We start from the raw sequence: 16,314 nt of genomic DNA on the forward strand, positions 1-16,314 counted from the left end.
AGACATCACCAACCCGGCTGATCCTGTGGCCCCTAACAGGCCGGCCAGGTGGTGAAATTAGGACTTGTCTGACTTGTACAGCAGTTTGAAAGTCATGCCCTGTACCACAGAGCGCCACACTAATAGCAATCCACGTATGCTTCACTGGGCCTAATCCCAATCAATATAAAGACCCTCCACCAGCAGCACTGTAGAGATCCCCCCCCCCCCCCGTTTTGCACCTACAACTGTCAAAATAATAAAGCTTCTGTAAATGCTACCCCTTGTACTACTCCTAATTGAGAATTCTCAGATTTCCATGGTACCTTTAAACGTGGTAAGTCTTTATTAGCCTGTTCCAGTTGAAAGTGCAGCTCAACATTTTCTGCAGATAGTCTCAAATTCTCCTTCTGTAGTTCCATTTCTCTGCTGGATGGATCTTCTGATCCTACACCGGATGTCTAGAAGGAAAAAAAAAGTTTTTTTTTTGTAGCAGAATACATTATTTTCTCTACTAAAAACTATCTACATAATACACTGGGATGTGTTTGGGACACAGCTAAATAAACAGAGCCAGAGACCTATTTAATGCTAAAGGGTAAACTACATCCACCTATGGTTTAAACAAATTGGGTAATGTACTGTGGTTTGGTTATGAAAAACTCTCACACCTGTAGAAGAGCATTCACATCTGAACCCAAATTCATTTTTTTAGCATAGTCATTCTCAGGTGGGTCCATTCCACCCACATGCCGACCATCATCTGAAGGAGCAGGATATTTGGTATTGTGTATTACAGAATTCATATCTGTCAGCTCTTGCTCCCTTGTCTGTCCCTTTTTAATCAGCTGCACTTCAGGGCAATGGTGGCTTTCCACAGTTCCTTGAATTGTATTTGTCCTGCTAAGTTTAATGGATGACATGTCAAGGGTATTCTCACAGTCAGTGTCAACATTAGACTCCTGTTCATCAATAGCTTGAGTGCTTCCAATTCCTGATGCATCCCCCAGCCCTGGGGTCGCTGTTGTGCTTACAGGAAGTGATGTGTCACCTGGTTTGGAAGAGCATGCCCCGCTGGCAGACAGTGATGCATCACATGATCTTGGGGAAGGTGTTCTGCTGGCTGGTGATGTTGTATCTGGGGTTCTAGCACTTTTTGCATTTTCTGTTCTACTGCAAACATAAAATTCATCACCCAGATCTGAAACTGTTTCACTTTCTGCTCTGGCAGAGGCGTTATCTGGATGATGTACAGCTACGCAATGATTCGAGATATCCACATGATCTTCAGCATTTGTTTCTGCGTTCTGCATTGCATAAGATGATATTTTCATGTGCTCTTTAGCACTGTCAAAATTGTCTCCCAATCCAATTGTTTTTTTTCCCTTTGTTCTTTTGAATAGGCTCCTCTTTGTGTTAGGAGTCACTGCATTTTCTGCTTTACACGTTTTGGTGTCACCGGAAAGGAAAGCAGTCTTTTCTGTATCTTCCTTTACATTCTGAGGCATGACACATATCAATAGTGTATGCAAAGAAAAGACAAATTAAGAAAGATGTGTATGACAGGACATTTGTTTTTAACATGTTTGGCATCTGTCATTGTTAATTTAGTAGCATAATGGTCTGTGAGTGTGTGATGTATGGCTTTGGTTGTATGTAAAAATTTACAATTATACATTTCTGTAACATTGTGATATATAAAGAATACATGTTGTCATGTACAGGCATGGTTTTCATTTCATTGTGTAAAATATTTTCGTTCTGCAGTTCACTTTACTGAAATAGTAGTAGATACTACTAGTAGTAGATACTAGATACTTTTTCTGCCGACAATCATGGGGGATCCCGCCACATAACGGAGGGGGGATCCCCCCCACTAGACCACCACAGGTAGGCACTGCAGGGCATTTAAATGCTCCTATAAGCGGGCGCGGCGATCACCCGCAGCCACTAATAGCCGCGGTCCCAGGCTGCAAAAAGAAGCCAGGATCACGGCGGTTCAGAGGGGAGTTGTGGCGCGGCCCCTCTCTGAACTCCCCTAACAGCGCCATGACATATGATATACGTCATGGGACGTTAAGGAGTTAATATTATGGACATCTCACTAATAAAGCTCCTGCCTAAACAACAATAATAAATGTTATTATGTATTAGGCAACACATTTATTTTGACCTCCATGTATTATTTTTGCTCAGCAAATAATGACTGGTGGCCAAGTATAACAATATGCTAAGCAACGGTAGACTGAGAACTATAAACAAAACACTTCTAAACCACATCACTGATATCAACAGCAAGTTATATGTATAGCAAGAGACTTACAGAGGGCCTTGACAGGTTGTCCCTTGAAAGTTGCTGTTCTAATACTTGGATCTTTTCTTGCAGATATTGATTTTTTAAATGCAGTTCATCCACCACAGAATCTCGAGGTAAAGCCTGCTTTGTTCTATAAACATAAGTTAAAAAGAAAATCATATATATTATAAAAGTTAATGGATATAACAATAAATAAAATGAAAGTTTTTTTTCCCAGAGGAGCCTTCAATATGAAGTAGTAAACAACCTAAATCTAAAACACATTTATTCTTTATAGACAAAACAGTAAACCCAAGGAGATTTTCACCTACAATGTACAGTATAAATTGATACATTTTCAATACATATTCAAACTTTGGCAATTATGTTTTTCCATGGCCAGATGTGTTTTTGCTTTTAATACTCCCATAGAGTGGAATTGATTATGAAATTATTTTATAGTCTAAAAACCTTCTTCTATGTGGAAAAAAAAACTGTAATCCTGCTTAACTGACAAAGGAAGTGCAGTGCTTTTCCACATCCTTTTGCTACAAGGTTAACATTAATATATTTCCCTGCTTGCACGCAGAGGTTAGGCCTTCCCAACCAAATTATTACATTGTGCATCCATGTGTAATATCTCTAATTATCTCGAGAGTCTCCCAGACCCTTGATTCTTTACACATTAACCTGGCAGATTAATCCCAGCGATGCATTTGAGCTGTTATTCTTAAACCAATTACAAAAAGAAGGTCCAATATTTTTTTACATTGTGTATAATGGGTGCAGTGACTTTATAAAAGGGTCACAAAATAGCACATTTAATCCTGCGACCTTTATGTCAATCTCAGATAATTGAAAATATACACGCTAGATTAAGGAACATTATGGTGTATAAGTATGCTATTAAAATGTTCTTACAGTGTTTTTTTCTTGAAATATTGCACACATGGCACTGCTCTGGAGACCCAATGGCTTAGGTGATGCAATATCCTTAGTGATGTTACATCTAGTGCTCAGTGGTCATAGCCCAGTAACTGCATCATCCGATGATTCTAGGACCATACACTCAAAGCGATAGAGATACAGTATTACTAGATGTGGTCAATGACCTTGATTTTGTCAAAAGACTACTAGACTTTATGTGTAGGAAGGCCTACACATTTTCTGACAGAAACACATGCAATTTATTTATATATTTTTTGCAAAATAGATAAAAATACAAAAACACTTTAATATTGCTAATTGTGAGACAGTCTGAATTACCCAGACTGTATAATGATTCTAAGCTGGCCAAGAAGAGCATATGAATGTTACTGGAAGGACTGGTGGATTGCTGTCCATATTCCTGGGTACAACTGTTAAAAGGGAAAATATGTATTCTAATGTATGCCTAATGTGAGATGTACATCTAACAAATCACCAAGGAATATATAAAAGCTCAAAGCAGCAATGCCAACTCTTTCACACAGAGCACATCATTTCAAGGTGACTTCTATTCTCCTTATCTTTTGTACTCCAAAAATTGTTATTCCTTACTATATAAGATTAGCAATAAAACATTTTAGTGTTATGTACAAAACAACTTTTTAAGATTAGGGTTACACATTGTAAGGTTACATTCACAAATCCCCTGTGACGGAACATAGGACCAATGTTATTCAATGGCCCCATTCACACGTCCATGTGGTAGGGATCGCTTTGCTGTGAGTGGTAATGTAGTGCACAGTGTAGCATGGAGCACTACAGATGCACATTCGTAGTGTAGTCTGCAGCCTACAAACATGTAAATGATGCGGACTTGCGGCTAGTAGGTGCGAAGGACTGAGTATTTGGAAGAATTTGTATGCTATATATATATCATATATATATATATATGTATGTATTTATATATTGGAAGCATACAAATTCTTCCAAATACTCAGTCCTTCGCACCTACTATACATATATATATATATATATATATATATATTTTTTTTTAAAGGAAACCTGTCATTACAAATACGAAGTCCAATCTACAAGCATAAGGTTATAGAGCAGGGTTTGCTGGGTAGATTGAAACATAGCATAGTGAAGGGGGAGTCATTATAATACTTTAAGTGACACTGTCATCCCCTTTTTGCGTTATGACTTCTCTACACAGGTGTAAAGGGTAAATTTTTCAGTTTTCAAACCTTATTTTATATCATACGTCATGGTGCTTGTTCCAGTTAAAAGTGATCTTTTATCATCTGCGGATTGTGCCACCTGGGCGGGGCTTCTCAATCGAAGCGCCACACTTAAAACAGTGCCATAGACCCCCCTCTGATGTCATAGCAGTTTAGGCCCATACCAATGGCCGCCAAGGGGCAGGACCTATGGTCACAATGTGGGCAAGGCTAAGTGGCGCTCCGCCGTAAAGCCCCGCCCAGGTAGCACAATCCGCAGATTATAAAAGATTACTTTTTACTGGAACAAGCACCATGACGTATGATATAAAATAAGGTATGAAAACTGCAAAACTTACCCATTACACCTGTGTAGAGAAGTCATAATACAAATGGGGTGACAGTGTCACTTTAAGGCCCCACTTCACAAAGCGATTATCAGCCAAAAAGGCCGATATCACCCTGTGTAATAGTGCTAGCTATTGGCCGACAAATGAGCAATTGCTCATTTGTCAGTTGATTAGGTTGTTTTGACCGGCTCCAAAATTATTAATTGCAGGATAGGGCCACACAAAATGATCATTCGTGCAGCCCTCCCTACACAATTACTGAGACGTGTATTGAGCTCTGTAAATGATGGCTGATCTACAAGATTGGTGCTCAATTACAGGGCAGCTCACACTGTGTAATAGGGCCCTTACACTCACACTTATTGATTTGAGTCCTTATTCTTGGTTAGGGAGCCCAGTGCTCAGTCTCACTCAGTTTTCCCATTTCTTCCTGCTCGGTTACAGAATGACCCATGCATTCTTGTGATGTGTCATCCCTCATATTGCTTGGTAACATGGGGTGCTGCTCGTTGACAGTGTGAAAACTTTGTAAATGTAAAGATGCATGGTTAAATCCAAATTTTTTTATTGGTATGAGACCTACTTCCTAACAGTTTAAAATTTGATCTGATTAAAAAAAAACCACTGTATTTAAACATAAATGTAGTTGTATAAAAATAGCCCATACTTCATGTGAGAAATTTCAGTCTCTAATCCAATATTCTTTTTCCGGAGTTCTTCAATTTCTCTTTCAGACTCCCCAGCTCTTATTCCCACCACTTGATCCACAGTTATACCACGTGATTTCAGTTTCTTTTGTAACACTATTTTCTCCTGGTCGGTTCTATAATAGAATAAATAGACTTGTTAGCACTAAAATGAATAAAACAAATAACTGGAAAAACAATAACAGCTCCGGGAAGAAATATTAGAAGCAGTATATTTAGATGCAAAAAATACATATACAGTATTTCAGGGTCTGTAGTTACTGCAGAATTTTCCTTTGAAAGGACATCTGACCTTTTAAATTATGTACCTGGAGAGGTTTAAGAAGCACTGACTCCTGTATTGCTTACTTTCTGTTTGTAGCAATTCCAGTTCAGATCCCCATGGGTGTCCCCTGTGCAGCCTGGTCTCTATTTCCTACTCCCTTTTCTCTAGTCTATTTGGTTTCCTACCCTACTTTCTCTGACAGTGACATAACTCTGCCATTGATTTCTGGCAACCAAGGAGTCTTTACTGTGATATAAAACATGCTGTGTGAATGATACTGACCTGCTCCAAGCACAGATTCTCTACAGTGTTACAGAGTGAATTAGTACGGAGGTAATGCATGACTGGATTGTTTGTAGAGTAACCATTGTATAGCAGCTGCATTGCCCTGGTGCACATAGCTTGGAATATGAGCTTTATAAACAAACAGGATATGTTCAGCCAGAGCTAAACTGCTTTATATTGCTTGAAAATAACTGGATTCTGAGGTGCATGCAGCTTTAATAGGAATCATTATGCGTAATCTATCATATGCTCCATAGGACATACCTAAGTGGGTGTTAGGGCACCCACACTCAATGGCTGAGGTCCCATATTCTTGTCTGGGGCGCTGAATGAAATTGTGCATTGTAAATAAATATGTATCATGACCCAATTTACTGTAAATGAAGTTCATGGATAAACCACAGATCCAATGCAAGGAAGGAGGCAATTTGTATACATAGACATCATTCAGCGTGTGAAATATGCAGAGCAAGAACTCTGGAGGGGGGGTTAATACTATTTCACATCATTCTAAAACGATAACCTTTTATAAATGCTGTGCAATAAACCTGTGTACCGAACGCACTTGGAATATAAGTCTTTGAGTGTTGTCATCTGTTTTGTCAGCGTCTCCACTTCCTTCTCTTTATCTCTTAGCTTGATGCGCATTCCTTCTAATTTACTTTGCCACTTCTTACCTTCTTCCCACCTTATTATCTCTTCTTTGGAACTCTAAAGCAAGAAAAGAAGTATTAGCCTGTAGTTACATAGGCAATGTTCATGTAGCTAAACACTTCTTAAAGAAAACCTATCACCTAAACTTATCTTTCCCTATTATTATACAGGGACACTTAGTAATACACAGTGTATTGACAGAGCGGCGGAAAAAGGATCATCGGAGCCCACCCCATAACTCTGCATCCTGGGAAGTTCCGGGCTTGCGCAAACTCTTTTGAAGAGAGTCGGCGCATGTCCATATAAAAAAAATATATACAATCGCTACAGTATATCTATCTATCTAATGGAGGAAACCGCAGCATGCAGGAAGATAAAGTTCAAACAAACGTGTTTATTTCCCCAAACCGCGATTTGGGGAAATAAACACGTTTGTTTGAATCTTCCTGCGTGCTGCGGTTTTCTCCATTGGATATTACCCTGTAACTTTGGTCGCTGGTACTTATCGCTTGGCACCACTACATTGATATCTGGAGTGCTGCATTGACTTTGTTGAATCTATCTTTCTAAAAACAGTTAATTGAGAAAAAAAAAAAAAGTTATAAGTAGAGATGAGCGAACCGGGTTCGAGTCCATCCGAGCCCGAACGATCGGCATTTGATTAGCGGGGGCTGCTGAACTTGGATAAAGCCCTAAGGTTGTCTGGAGAACGTGGATGCAGCCAATGACTATATCCATGTTTTCCACATAGCCTTAGGGCTTTATCCAAGTTCAGCAGCCACCGCTAATCAAATGCAGAAAGTTCGGGCTCGGATCGACTCGAGCATGCTCCAGGTTTGCTCAACTCTAGTTATAAGCAATTAAATAAATGAATAGCAAAAATAAATAAAAACACCCCGTGATTGGATATTGGACCTCAGCTACAAGACAGCAGCAGCTGTTTACCTACAAGGCGAGACTGCAAGTAAATGGTCATTCTTCTTGAAGAGCCTTAAGGGTGCCTTCACACGTACCAGATCCACAGTGGATTTCACGCTGCAAGTTTGCAGCGAATCTGCTGCGGATCCATGTACTGTGAAGGTCTATGGGGGTTACATATCCGCAGCGGAATGAAAATTCCACTGCGGATATGTGACCCGGCCCCTTTAACCCCCTCCGCCCGCAGCCATGGCCTGAAGCATATATTACCTGCTCGGCGCTGCAGTGAAGTTCCCGGCTCCCCATCAGCCAATCAATTGGCTGATCAGGAGCGAGGGGAGTCTAGAGCTTCACACAGCTGTGGTAACGAGCAGATAATGTATGCTTCGGGGCAGGGCTGTGGGATGTTAAAGGGGCCGGGTCACATACAGGCAGCGGAATGAAAATTCCACTGCGTGTATGTGACCCATTCAGCTTCACACTACCAGGATCCGCAGCGGATTTCGCTGCAAACTCGCAGTACGTGTGAAGCTACCCTTAAACATGACAATATTAGAAAAGCCAGATCTCTCCCAGAAGGAAGAATTACCTATCTGTTTAGGAGTTATTGCCCCTTATCACTGGCTTGTAGGGAGGCTACCTCAAATAGGTGGCACCAGAGACCAAGCTCTCATCCTTTTATGTGCATGCATGGCCTTTAATTCTCCACAGACCTTTTAGCATTCTTCTCAAGGAGCAACTTTCTCTCCTCATTGTATACCTATACACATTTATTTAGCAGTATGAGGATGGAATCACAAAGGCAGGTTTTGTAGATGCAATTTTTTCTTAGTTTTTTGAGCCAAAGCCAGAAGTGGTTCTAAAACGAGAAGTATAAAAGGAAATATAGATACTTGTTTTCATACCTGTGTTTGGCTCAAAAAACGCATGCAGCATCAAGACCGCCCAACTTATAAATAGATTTAAGGGAGTTATCCAGGCTTAGGAAAAACATGACTGCTTTCTTCCAGAAACAGCACCTGCTATGTCTTTTGAGTATGGTTTTGCAGCACATTTCTATTGAACTGAACGGAGCTGAATTGTAATATCATGCACAATCTGAGGACAGGTGTGGTGCTGTATTTGCAAGAAAGTAGCTGTGTTCCTTCCTTCCAGATTTTCCACAATCAGCTATAAGTTCTGAAAAGCATACTGGAAGCATTTAGGGTACACAGTATCATCAACGCTCTGGTGACTTAATAACTACAGAGTTCCAGACCCCATCTAGTATTAAAATTGGCACAATAGCTGTACAGTGAGAGCTGGCATGGCACAGATTTCCACAGGTGAGAATGACACCACAGCAGCTGAAGAACTTGAAGAATTGAGCTTTTAAATAGAGGTCATTTACAAATCTTTATAACTTTCTGGCGCCAGTTCATTTTAACACAATTTTTTCCTCCAGAGTACCCAGAGTTGAGCAAGGGCTGTTCATGGAGGTGGTCCATATGGTCCTAGCTATGAGAGGAAGCTAAAGTTCCTGGGAACATGGATGTTCTGGACAGACATGACACATACAACAAATACAACATTCAAATCCACAATATAGTTCACAGTAAAAGAAGATATTTGGTGAGACATAAGACCAAAAGCTAAGGTCAGCAAGATAGTAGTTAAAGTGTATATATTAAAAAAAGAGTCAGGGGAAAAGAGAGAAACCCTTTGTGACGTGTCTGCTGTGGCATTCTGAAAGACTGACTTCAGCTTCCTTCTGTTCACAGCATGACTGTGCCCCAGTGCACAAAGCAAGGTCTATAGAGACATGGGCAGCCCAATGGTTGGGCTTTGGGATCAACTAGAGTGGAGATTTTCAGGCCCTCTTATCAAACATCAGTGTCTGACAAATGAGCAGAAATTCTCCCAAAAACAGTGCAAAGTTTTGCAGTATGTGAAAACAGTAAAGACTCTTATAATTCTATATTAATGCCTATGCATTTAGAATGGGATTTCCTAAAAGCTCTGGTAATGTAATGTATAACTGTCCCAATACATATAAGCCAGCCTAATTCTGTTGCATAACATTAACAAACATCACAAAATGAAAGGTAATCGACTTTGTGAACAAACCTTATCTTCATGTGCAGGTTTTCGCTCAGCCTCCTCCATTTTTTTCTCTAGCTCCACTTCTAGTCTTTTAACTTTCTTCTGAAGCTCATCTATCAGGTTCTGTTTACTTTCCAGATCTGACTTACTCTGAAAATAGATATTCAACATTCAGCTTTAATATTTACATAATGAAAGAGTCTGAAAAGCTAAATAGACTTGTTTGATGTCACCCCGAGAAATACGGAAGATAAAACCCAGCAAAGGTTGGAACGAGTATTTTATGTACGTAAGAGGCTCTTTATGCAACTGAATAAAAGAATAAGAAGGTATTAACAGTCAGTCATTTCATCAATTGGTAGAAAAGAATTCATAAATTGTCAAAGACCCCATCATGAGATGTTAGGCTTTGTCTCACAATGATCATTCCCATTACAGCTGTATTATGTAGTGGCTATCATTTTGCTGCTGATCCATTTTTGTTAACGCAAAGATACTACATATTTACCTGTGATGAAGTAAAGTGCCCATCTAGGTTTTTTGTGCATACTGCACACAGAAAACTACAACAGTACTAATGCTCACTAGCAATAATCCAGAGGAATTTATTGCACAATTAGGAACTCATTAATATAGATTTTATTTGTAGACTGGTTTTCAAATAAAAGTTCTGTTATAGGTGATTTAATGGAAAAATATGGTAATCATATTAAATGTTAATGTGTGAATAAAATAAATATGTACACAGTGCAGTACCACAAGAGCCAAAAGACACCCTTCAATTGTGGAAACCCACAAGGTTTCAATATTATGGACAATCTTTATAGAAATGCTAGACACTTCAAGCAATAAAAGGTGATAAATGGAGGTACTGTACAATGAGAATTAAAATAAATAAATACAAAAAATTCATAAGCCTTTCATCAAATTCATAATAATATAATGAAAATAAATATTCACATGCAACTCTTTAAACTGCAAGAAAGTACAAGTGGTAGCCTGCTGGGCAGACATGTGAACCCGCTCTTTTAAATGGAATACCTAAAGGAACACTATCATCAGGTTAGAAGCATCTACGTGGTCTCATAAAGGACTCCCAGGAAGGAGTCATCCTTTGAAAAGCAATCTGTTATAGTCTCTGAGAAATAGAGGGCATTGTTTGCAGGAAATTTATCACCTGTTGGTGTGCCGTGTTTCTTCAACAGATATGCCTAAGGGTGCCTTTACACAGATTTGACAGATTTTTGAAGCCAAAGCCAGGAACAGATTCTAAACAGACAACAGGTCACAAAGGAAATACTGAGATTTCTCCTCTTTTCAAATCCATTCCTGGCTTTGGCTTCAAAAGTCTGTCAGATAAATCTCTCTGTGTAAAGGCTCCCAAATGCGTTTAGGTCTAAGAGGTGAATATTGTTCGTTGTATGAATGCTTCCTGCTTGCCCACTTCAAGCATGGATAAGGTTCCATTTACTAAACAAAAATGCTTGAAGTGAATGACACCACTCTGTTGGTTACAGGGGAGCTTTTTATTTTATTTAAATGCCTTCTTTTACCTAAATTGCAACTTTTTTTTTTTTAAACATTTTATTTTATGAATCCTGTTAAAGCCCTTTTTTCCTGCAGTGTTTTCACAATACGGCAGTTTTTTTGATAATGCCGACCGTTGCATGATCATGATCATTATTTACAGTTGTCATCATAAAATAACAGACGTTTTTTCGCCTAGAAAAGACGTTGTGAGAACATAGCTGTAATGTGTTGCAAGCCTTCTGGATTTCTAGCTTATATGGAACTAAATAGGGGTTCCTTAACACTAGTTTTTGCCGCAGCTATGAAGCAAAGACCGAGTTTGGATCACAATGAATTAAATATAGAGAATGGATTCTACTTCTACTTTTTTTTTAACTTTTTTTAATCATATAAACATCAGTAGTGGATTGAAACAAGAGAGAGAGTAGCATCTTTTCTTTATTTTCTCTAATTCATTATGATCCAACTCCGATTTTAGCTTCAAATCTTCAGCAAAGACTGCACAGCATAAGCGCACCCTTTACACAATGTGTTTTTATTTTTTTTGGGTGGGGGCGTTTAAATAATTGATATTTTTGCTTTAAAATGACGGCTGTTCAAAAAGACGGCTAAAGTAAAAATATGACGTAGTATACAAATTGTGGCCAAAGTACGGCCAAAAAAAGATGTTGAGTCTTCCTAAGGACAGGTTTTACTTGATCACAGTTGTAAAGTATGCATAACCACTTTTCCACATACCTTACTACAGCAGCGCCTCTCAGTAGAGTAAAGACCCTGCAAAGAATGGCTTCCTGTGGGTGTGGGAGAGCAGGTTATAGAGAATATCAAATGGTCCCCACCAGTAGAAGTTATTTACTATCTCGACAATCTTGAGAACACCTCCTAATAGAACAGTGCAGACTCTGTTTAGGAGCTGCCATAGATAGACGAGTGCTGTTCTTTATCCAGCAGCTCCAATACATAGAATGTAGCATGTGCAACTGTCTTTCCGACAGGATTCCTAGGTCCTTGTTCGATTGTAGAGAGTCCCTGCAGCCTCTAAACCTCTAATGGCAGGAAAACTCCTTTAACAGATCGCCGTGAAAACTGCTGACTGGACAGAAGTTACTTCCAGCATACGAGCTTGTTCTTTGCACTTGGGAATACAGTAATCAAAAGAATACGTGACCATCCTTTGGACTGGAGAATCAGATCTAACCCTTGGTGTATACAGCCTCTTATGGAAGGCCTCAAGGAAGAAAGCAATCTATGCCAGAAACATCCCATTTACCTGTGCGCTGCTCATAAGTCGCTTTAGTCTTTTTTTCAACTCCTCACTTTCCTTATCGACTTCATCTTTTTCCTTGTGCAGCTTATTAATGATTTTCTGCTTTGCTCGCATCTCCTGGTTTAGGTTCTCAAGGTCTTGGGTGAGGTTATTCTCCCTCGCCTTGCTACTTTTCAGGGTCTCCTTAAGCTTTAGTAGCTGCTCATTTAAATCTTCGATTCGTGCCTGTAACGATAATATCAAGTTTCTTCACAATTAAATCTGCCTACTTAAAATACCACAAAGGAATTAGGTTCTGGATTAAAACTCTGTAATCAGCTTTTAAGTTAAGAAAGGATAATGTAACAATTTTCATTTGCAACCAACCCAAGCACCATGGGACATCATTTGCAAGTAGACGCTTAATGAGAGAATTTGCTTCAAATGAATTATTTAACTCTTGTACCCATGAAAGGAATATCAATAAAACAAGCCAGACAGCGGAGGTTACTGCAATGTTTTCTCTGCTAACTAACCTCAGTCTACCTTACAATCAAATCAATGTCAAAGAGCACGGCAATACTAAAACACAACATTGTTTTATTACATAATTGCCAAAACAGTCAATTGCAAAAAGGAATTATGCAATGGATACACAGATATAGCAATTCTGCAATTACAATATACACTTACCAGTGAATGTATAAAAGACTCTGAGGGCTAATGTATAAGTTTCATGCCTTTCTCGTGAATATGGTGCAAACAAAAAATATGAGCAAGCATTGTTCACCATGACACTAATATAATATATATATATATATATATATATATATATATATATATATTACACACACATACATACATATAATATATGTGTGTATTATATGTATAAGTATCTCCCCCCGAATATGAAATGTAATGAAAATTATAAATATTGCAATACATAGATGCATGTGCATGTTTACCGCACTGTCTTATTGCTAGTCTTTAGCACTGTAAACACAGCAACTACAAGATTGCCATCTACAGGCTGACAGTGGTACTGTATAATAGAATTTATTATAAAATATTTTAATAAATTAAATGAATACTATTACATACAGGATCTTAGAAAGCAAGCTCCAGAGTACAATACGTTACAAATTTCAAATCTGTTGAGAATATAGAAATGGTGAAACAGATAGATAATAACCAAGTATGAGTAAAATTGTGAGGTTACAGTAAATGTCACATTCTCACCTTTAGATCTTTAGTCTGTCTATCCACAATCTGCTGAATGTTAACATTTTCCTCCTTTTGTGCTGCTGCGGAAATAATCTGCTGTTCTGCATGAGCGGTCATTTCTGCCCTTAGAGCTAGCAGAGCTTTACTTAAAGCCTGGAAGAGACCATGTACATTCAGCAATATCGCTTTCTGGCTCTTGAGATATTTCATTGTTATCATACAAGAACTTGCTACAATAAAAAAAGTGATCTAATACAGAACACATGGAGGTCTAATTCCCCAGACAGCAGCAATAGAAGTTTGAAATTTGATGAAGCTACAGAATTAATATATAAAAGGACTTTTTAGCGTTCATGAAAATTTCCTTTATCATCACTAAAAGATCCAAAGTCAGCACTTGTTCTGCTCCAGTGTGCCCTTGACAAACTTTTTTTTGTCTATAATGAGTATAGGCAGACAGCTGTCAATCAACAATAGGTGGAAGTAGCTTCTTATGAATACCCAGACATACTGTATGTCTGCACATCACTGAGTGGATTACTGTGCTGTTGCTCAATGTCAACTCTGTAGCCAATCACTAGCCTTAGTGGTCTCGTGCTTTACACAAAGGAAGAGACCATGGAAGCGAGTGACTGTCTACAGTTCAAGTAATGTATGTGATTTTTTGCAGCTATAAGCTTCCATTACAGATTGTGTGATATCTGACAGGAAGAATAGTGCTGTATATAGCACCAGTCTTCCCATCAAAATAACTGACACTACAAAGACCATGAGATCTGTAGGGCACCATGACTGGTGTCTGTCTTATGACAGACCCAGCAGTGCGTTGTGGCTTCCATTTATAAACAGAGCTACAATGCAGATGTGTATATATTTTATAGTTGCATTATGCAATTTATATAAAGTAAAATCAAATTCTGAGCGCCTCTTTGTATTTAAAGGGGAACTATCAGCGGAGGAGGAAGGTACATCTATTACTTTCATCCTTGGTGCTGTTTTCATGCATTTTGTCATTTACTCTTCGGTCTGGTAAGGCAGTGCTCTTTATGGCGCCCTGGTGCTCGTAATGCTCTTACCGGACTGTGTAGTAAACAGCTAAGTGCTCCGAAAAAGGCGTCGAGGATTAGGTTACAGACATACCTTTATCCTCGGCACCTCCTATGCAATAGGGGGCTATCAGCAGGTTAGATTCGTCTCACCTGCTGATAGTTCCCCTTTAAAGAATTACTGTCATTTCTAAACATGTTATGCAGACATGTTTCTAATTTTAAATAGTTGGAGTCTCAGCACGGATTTGCAGTGTGAATTGCGCTCTAATCCCTGTCTTAATGCTCAATCTGTTTCAAATATTTAAATTGGAGCCTGCCTCCTGCCGTGCACTTCATCCAGCTATATTAAGGGATCGCAGGAGAGCACTGAGAACTCTGCGATCAAAACTTTTGACAAGTTTGCATGACATGTCAAATGTTTTTAGAAATTATATAATGATATACTATTTTAGGGTACGTTCACATGTACTGGATCCGCAGCGGATTTTCTGCTGCGGATCCGAGGCAGATTTCATCTATATAACTGAACACAGCATCAAATCTGCACCATCAAATCTGCTGCGGACCCTGTACGTGTGAATGCACCCTTAGGGGGCCTTCACACCTACCGGATCCGCAGCGAATCTCACGCTGCGAGTTGCAGCAAGATCGGCTGCGGATCCAGTCCATTCATTTCTATAGAAAACATACTCGCAGCGGGATTGAGTATGTGCTTTAACCACCTGCCGCTCACAGCCCCGCCGCCTGTAGCCCCGAGAGCATACATTACCTGCTCTGGCGACGCGGCTGCATGTCAGGCTCCCGGCTCTGGTCCCGCTCAGCCAATCATGGCACAGCAGCACTGATTGGCGTAGCGGGACCGGGACCGGAGCCGGGAGCCTGACATGCAGCCGCGTCGCCAGAGCAGGTAATGTATGCTCTCGTCGGCGGGTCGGTGGGGCTACAGGCGGCGGGCGACGGGGTTAAAGCACATACTCAAAGCGGGATGTCAATCCCGCTGTGAGTATGTTCTCTATAGAAATGAATGGGACTGGATCCACAGCAGACCTCGCTGCAAACTCGCAGTGTGAGATCCAATGCGGATCCGGTAGGTGTTAGGTAAAGTACCTTTTGCTGCTTTTCCTTGTGGGCTACTTGGCTTTTCAGACGTTCAACTAGATTCTTCATAGTTGCAGTAGGAGCTCTGGTGTTTGCTTCTTTCTGCACTTCAAGTTCTGTATTAAGATAATTTAATTCTTTCTCCATCTCAGAGAGGCGAGCTCTCAGCTCTTCAGCTTCACTTTTATGTTTTTTCACCTCTAAAATATAATTCTCTTCAAGCCTAGATCAAGGACAAATAAATCTAATAAACTAAAGCATGGTGTTACGTCATCCAATAAATACTCCTGTCACTGACACAAAATAATACTCTTGAAGCAAATGCTTACTGAAGCAAATTGGTAACTAACTAGGGAACAGTTTCACATCTGACTAACGTTCACGTTTTAATAAACTCAATCAAACAAAAGGCTTTCTAGTTTATAGACCCAACAATTATTCATTGCGTAAAGATTTTTCATTAAAGTGATACTGTTACCCCTCT

At 39.5% G+C, this 16,314-nt stretch overlaps 1 protein-coding gene across 3 annotated transcripts in view; it reads right to left on the reverse strand.

Moving 5' to 3' along the window:
* Positions 1-16,314, reverse strand: part of CEP290 (centrosomal protein 290) — a 175,895-nt gene that overhangs the window by 18,478 nt on the left and 141,103 nt on the right. For all 3 annotated transcript variants that reach the window (XM_069974121.1, XM_069974113.1, XM_069974129.1), the window contains exons 37-44: positions 15,840-16,053; positions 13,699-13,836; positions 12,484-12,705; positions 9,708-9,833; positions 6,595-6,740; positions 5,440-5,595; positions 2,303-2,426; positions 306-440 (exon numbers count right to left, since the gene is read on the reverse strand). In XM_069974121.1, coding sequence (XP_069830222.1) covers positions 306-440; positions 2,303-2,426; positions 5,440-5,595; positions 6,595-6,740; positions 9,708-9,833; positions 12,484-12,705; positions 13,699-13,836; positions 15,840-16,053 — 1,261 coding nt within the window. The remainder of the gene's footprint in view (positions 1-305; positions 441-2,302; positions 2,427-5,439; positions 5,596-6,594; positions 6,741-9,707; positions 9,834-12,483; positions 12,706-13,698; positions 13,837-15,839; positions 16,054-16,314) is intronic.

Source organism: Dendropsophus ebraccatus, chromosome 1 (genome assembly GCF_027789765.1).
Source record: "Dendropsophus ebraccatus isolate aDenEbr1 chromosome 1, aDenEbr1.pat, whole genome shotgun sequence".
Lineage (NCBI taxonomy): Eukaryota > Metazoa > Chordata > Amphibia > Anura > Hylidae > Dendropsophus > Dendropsophus ebraccatus.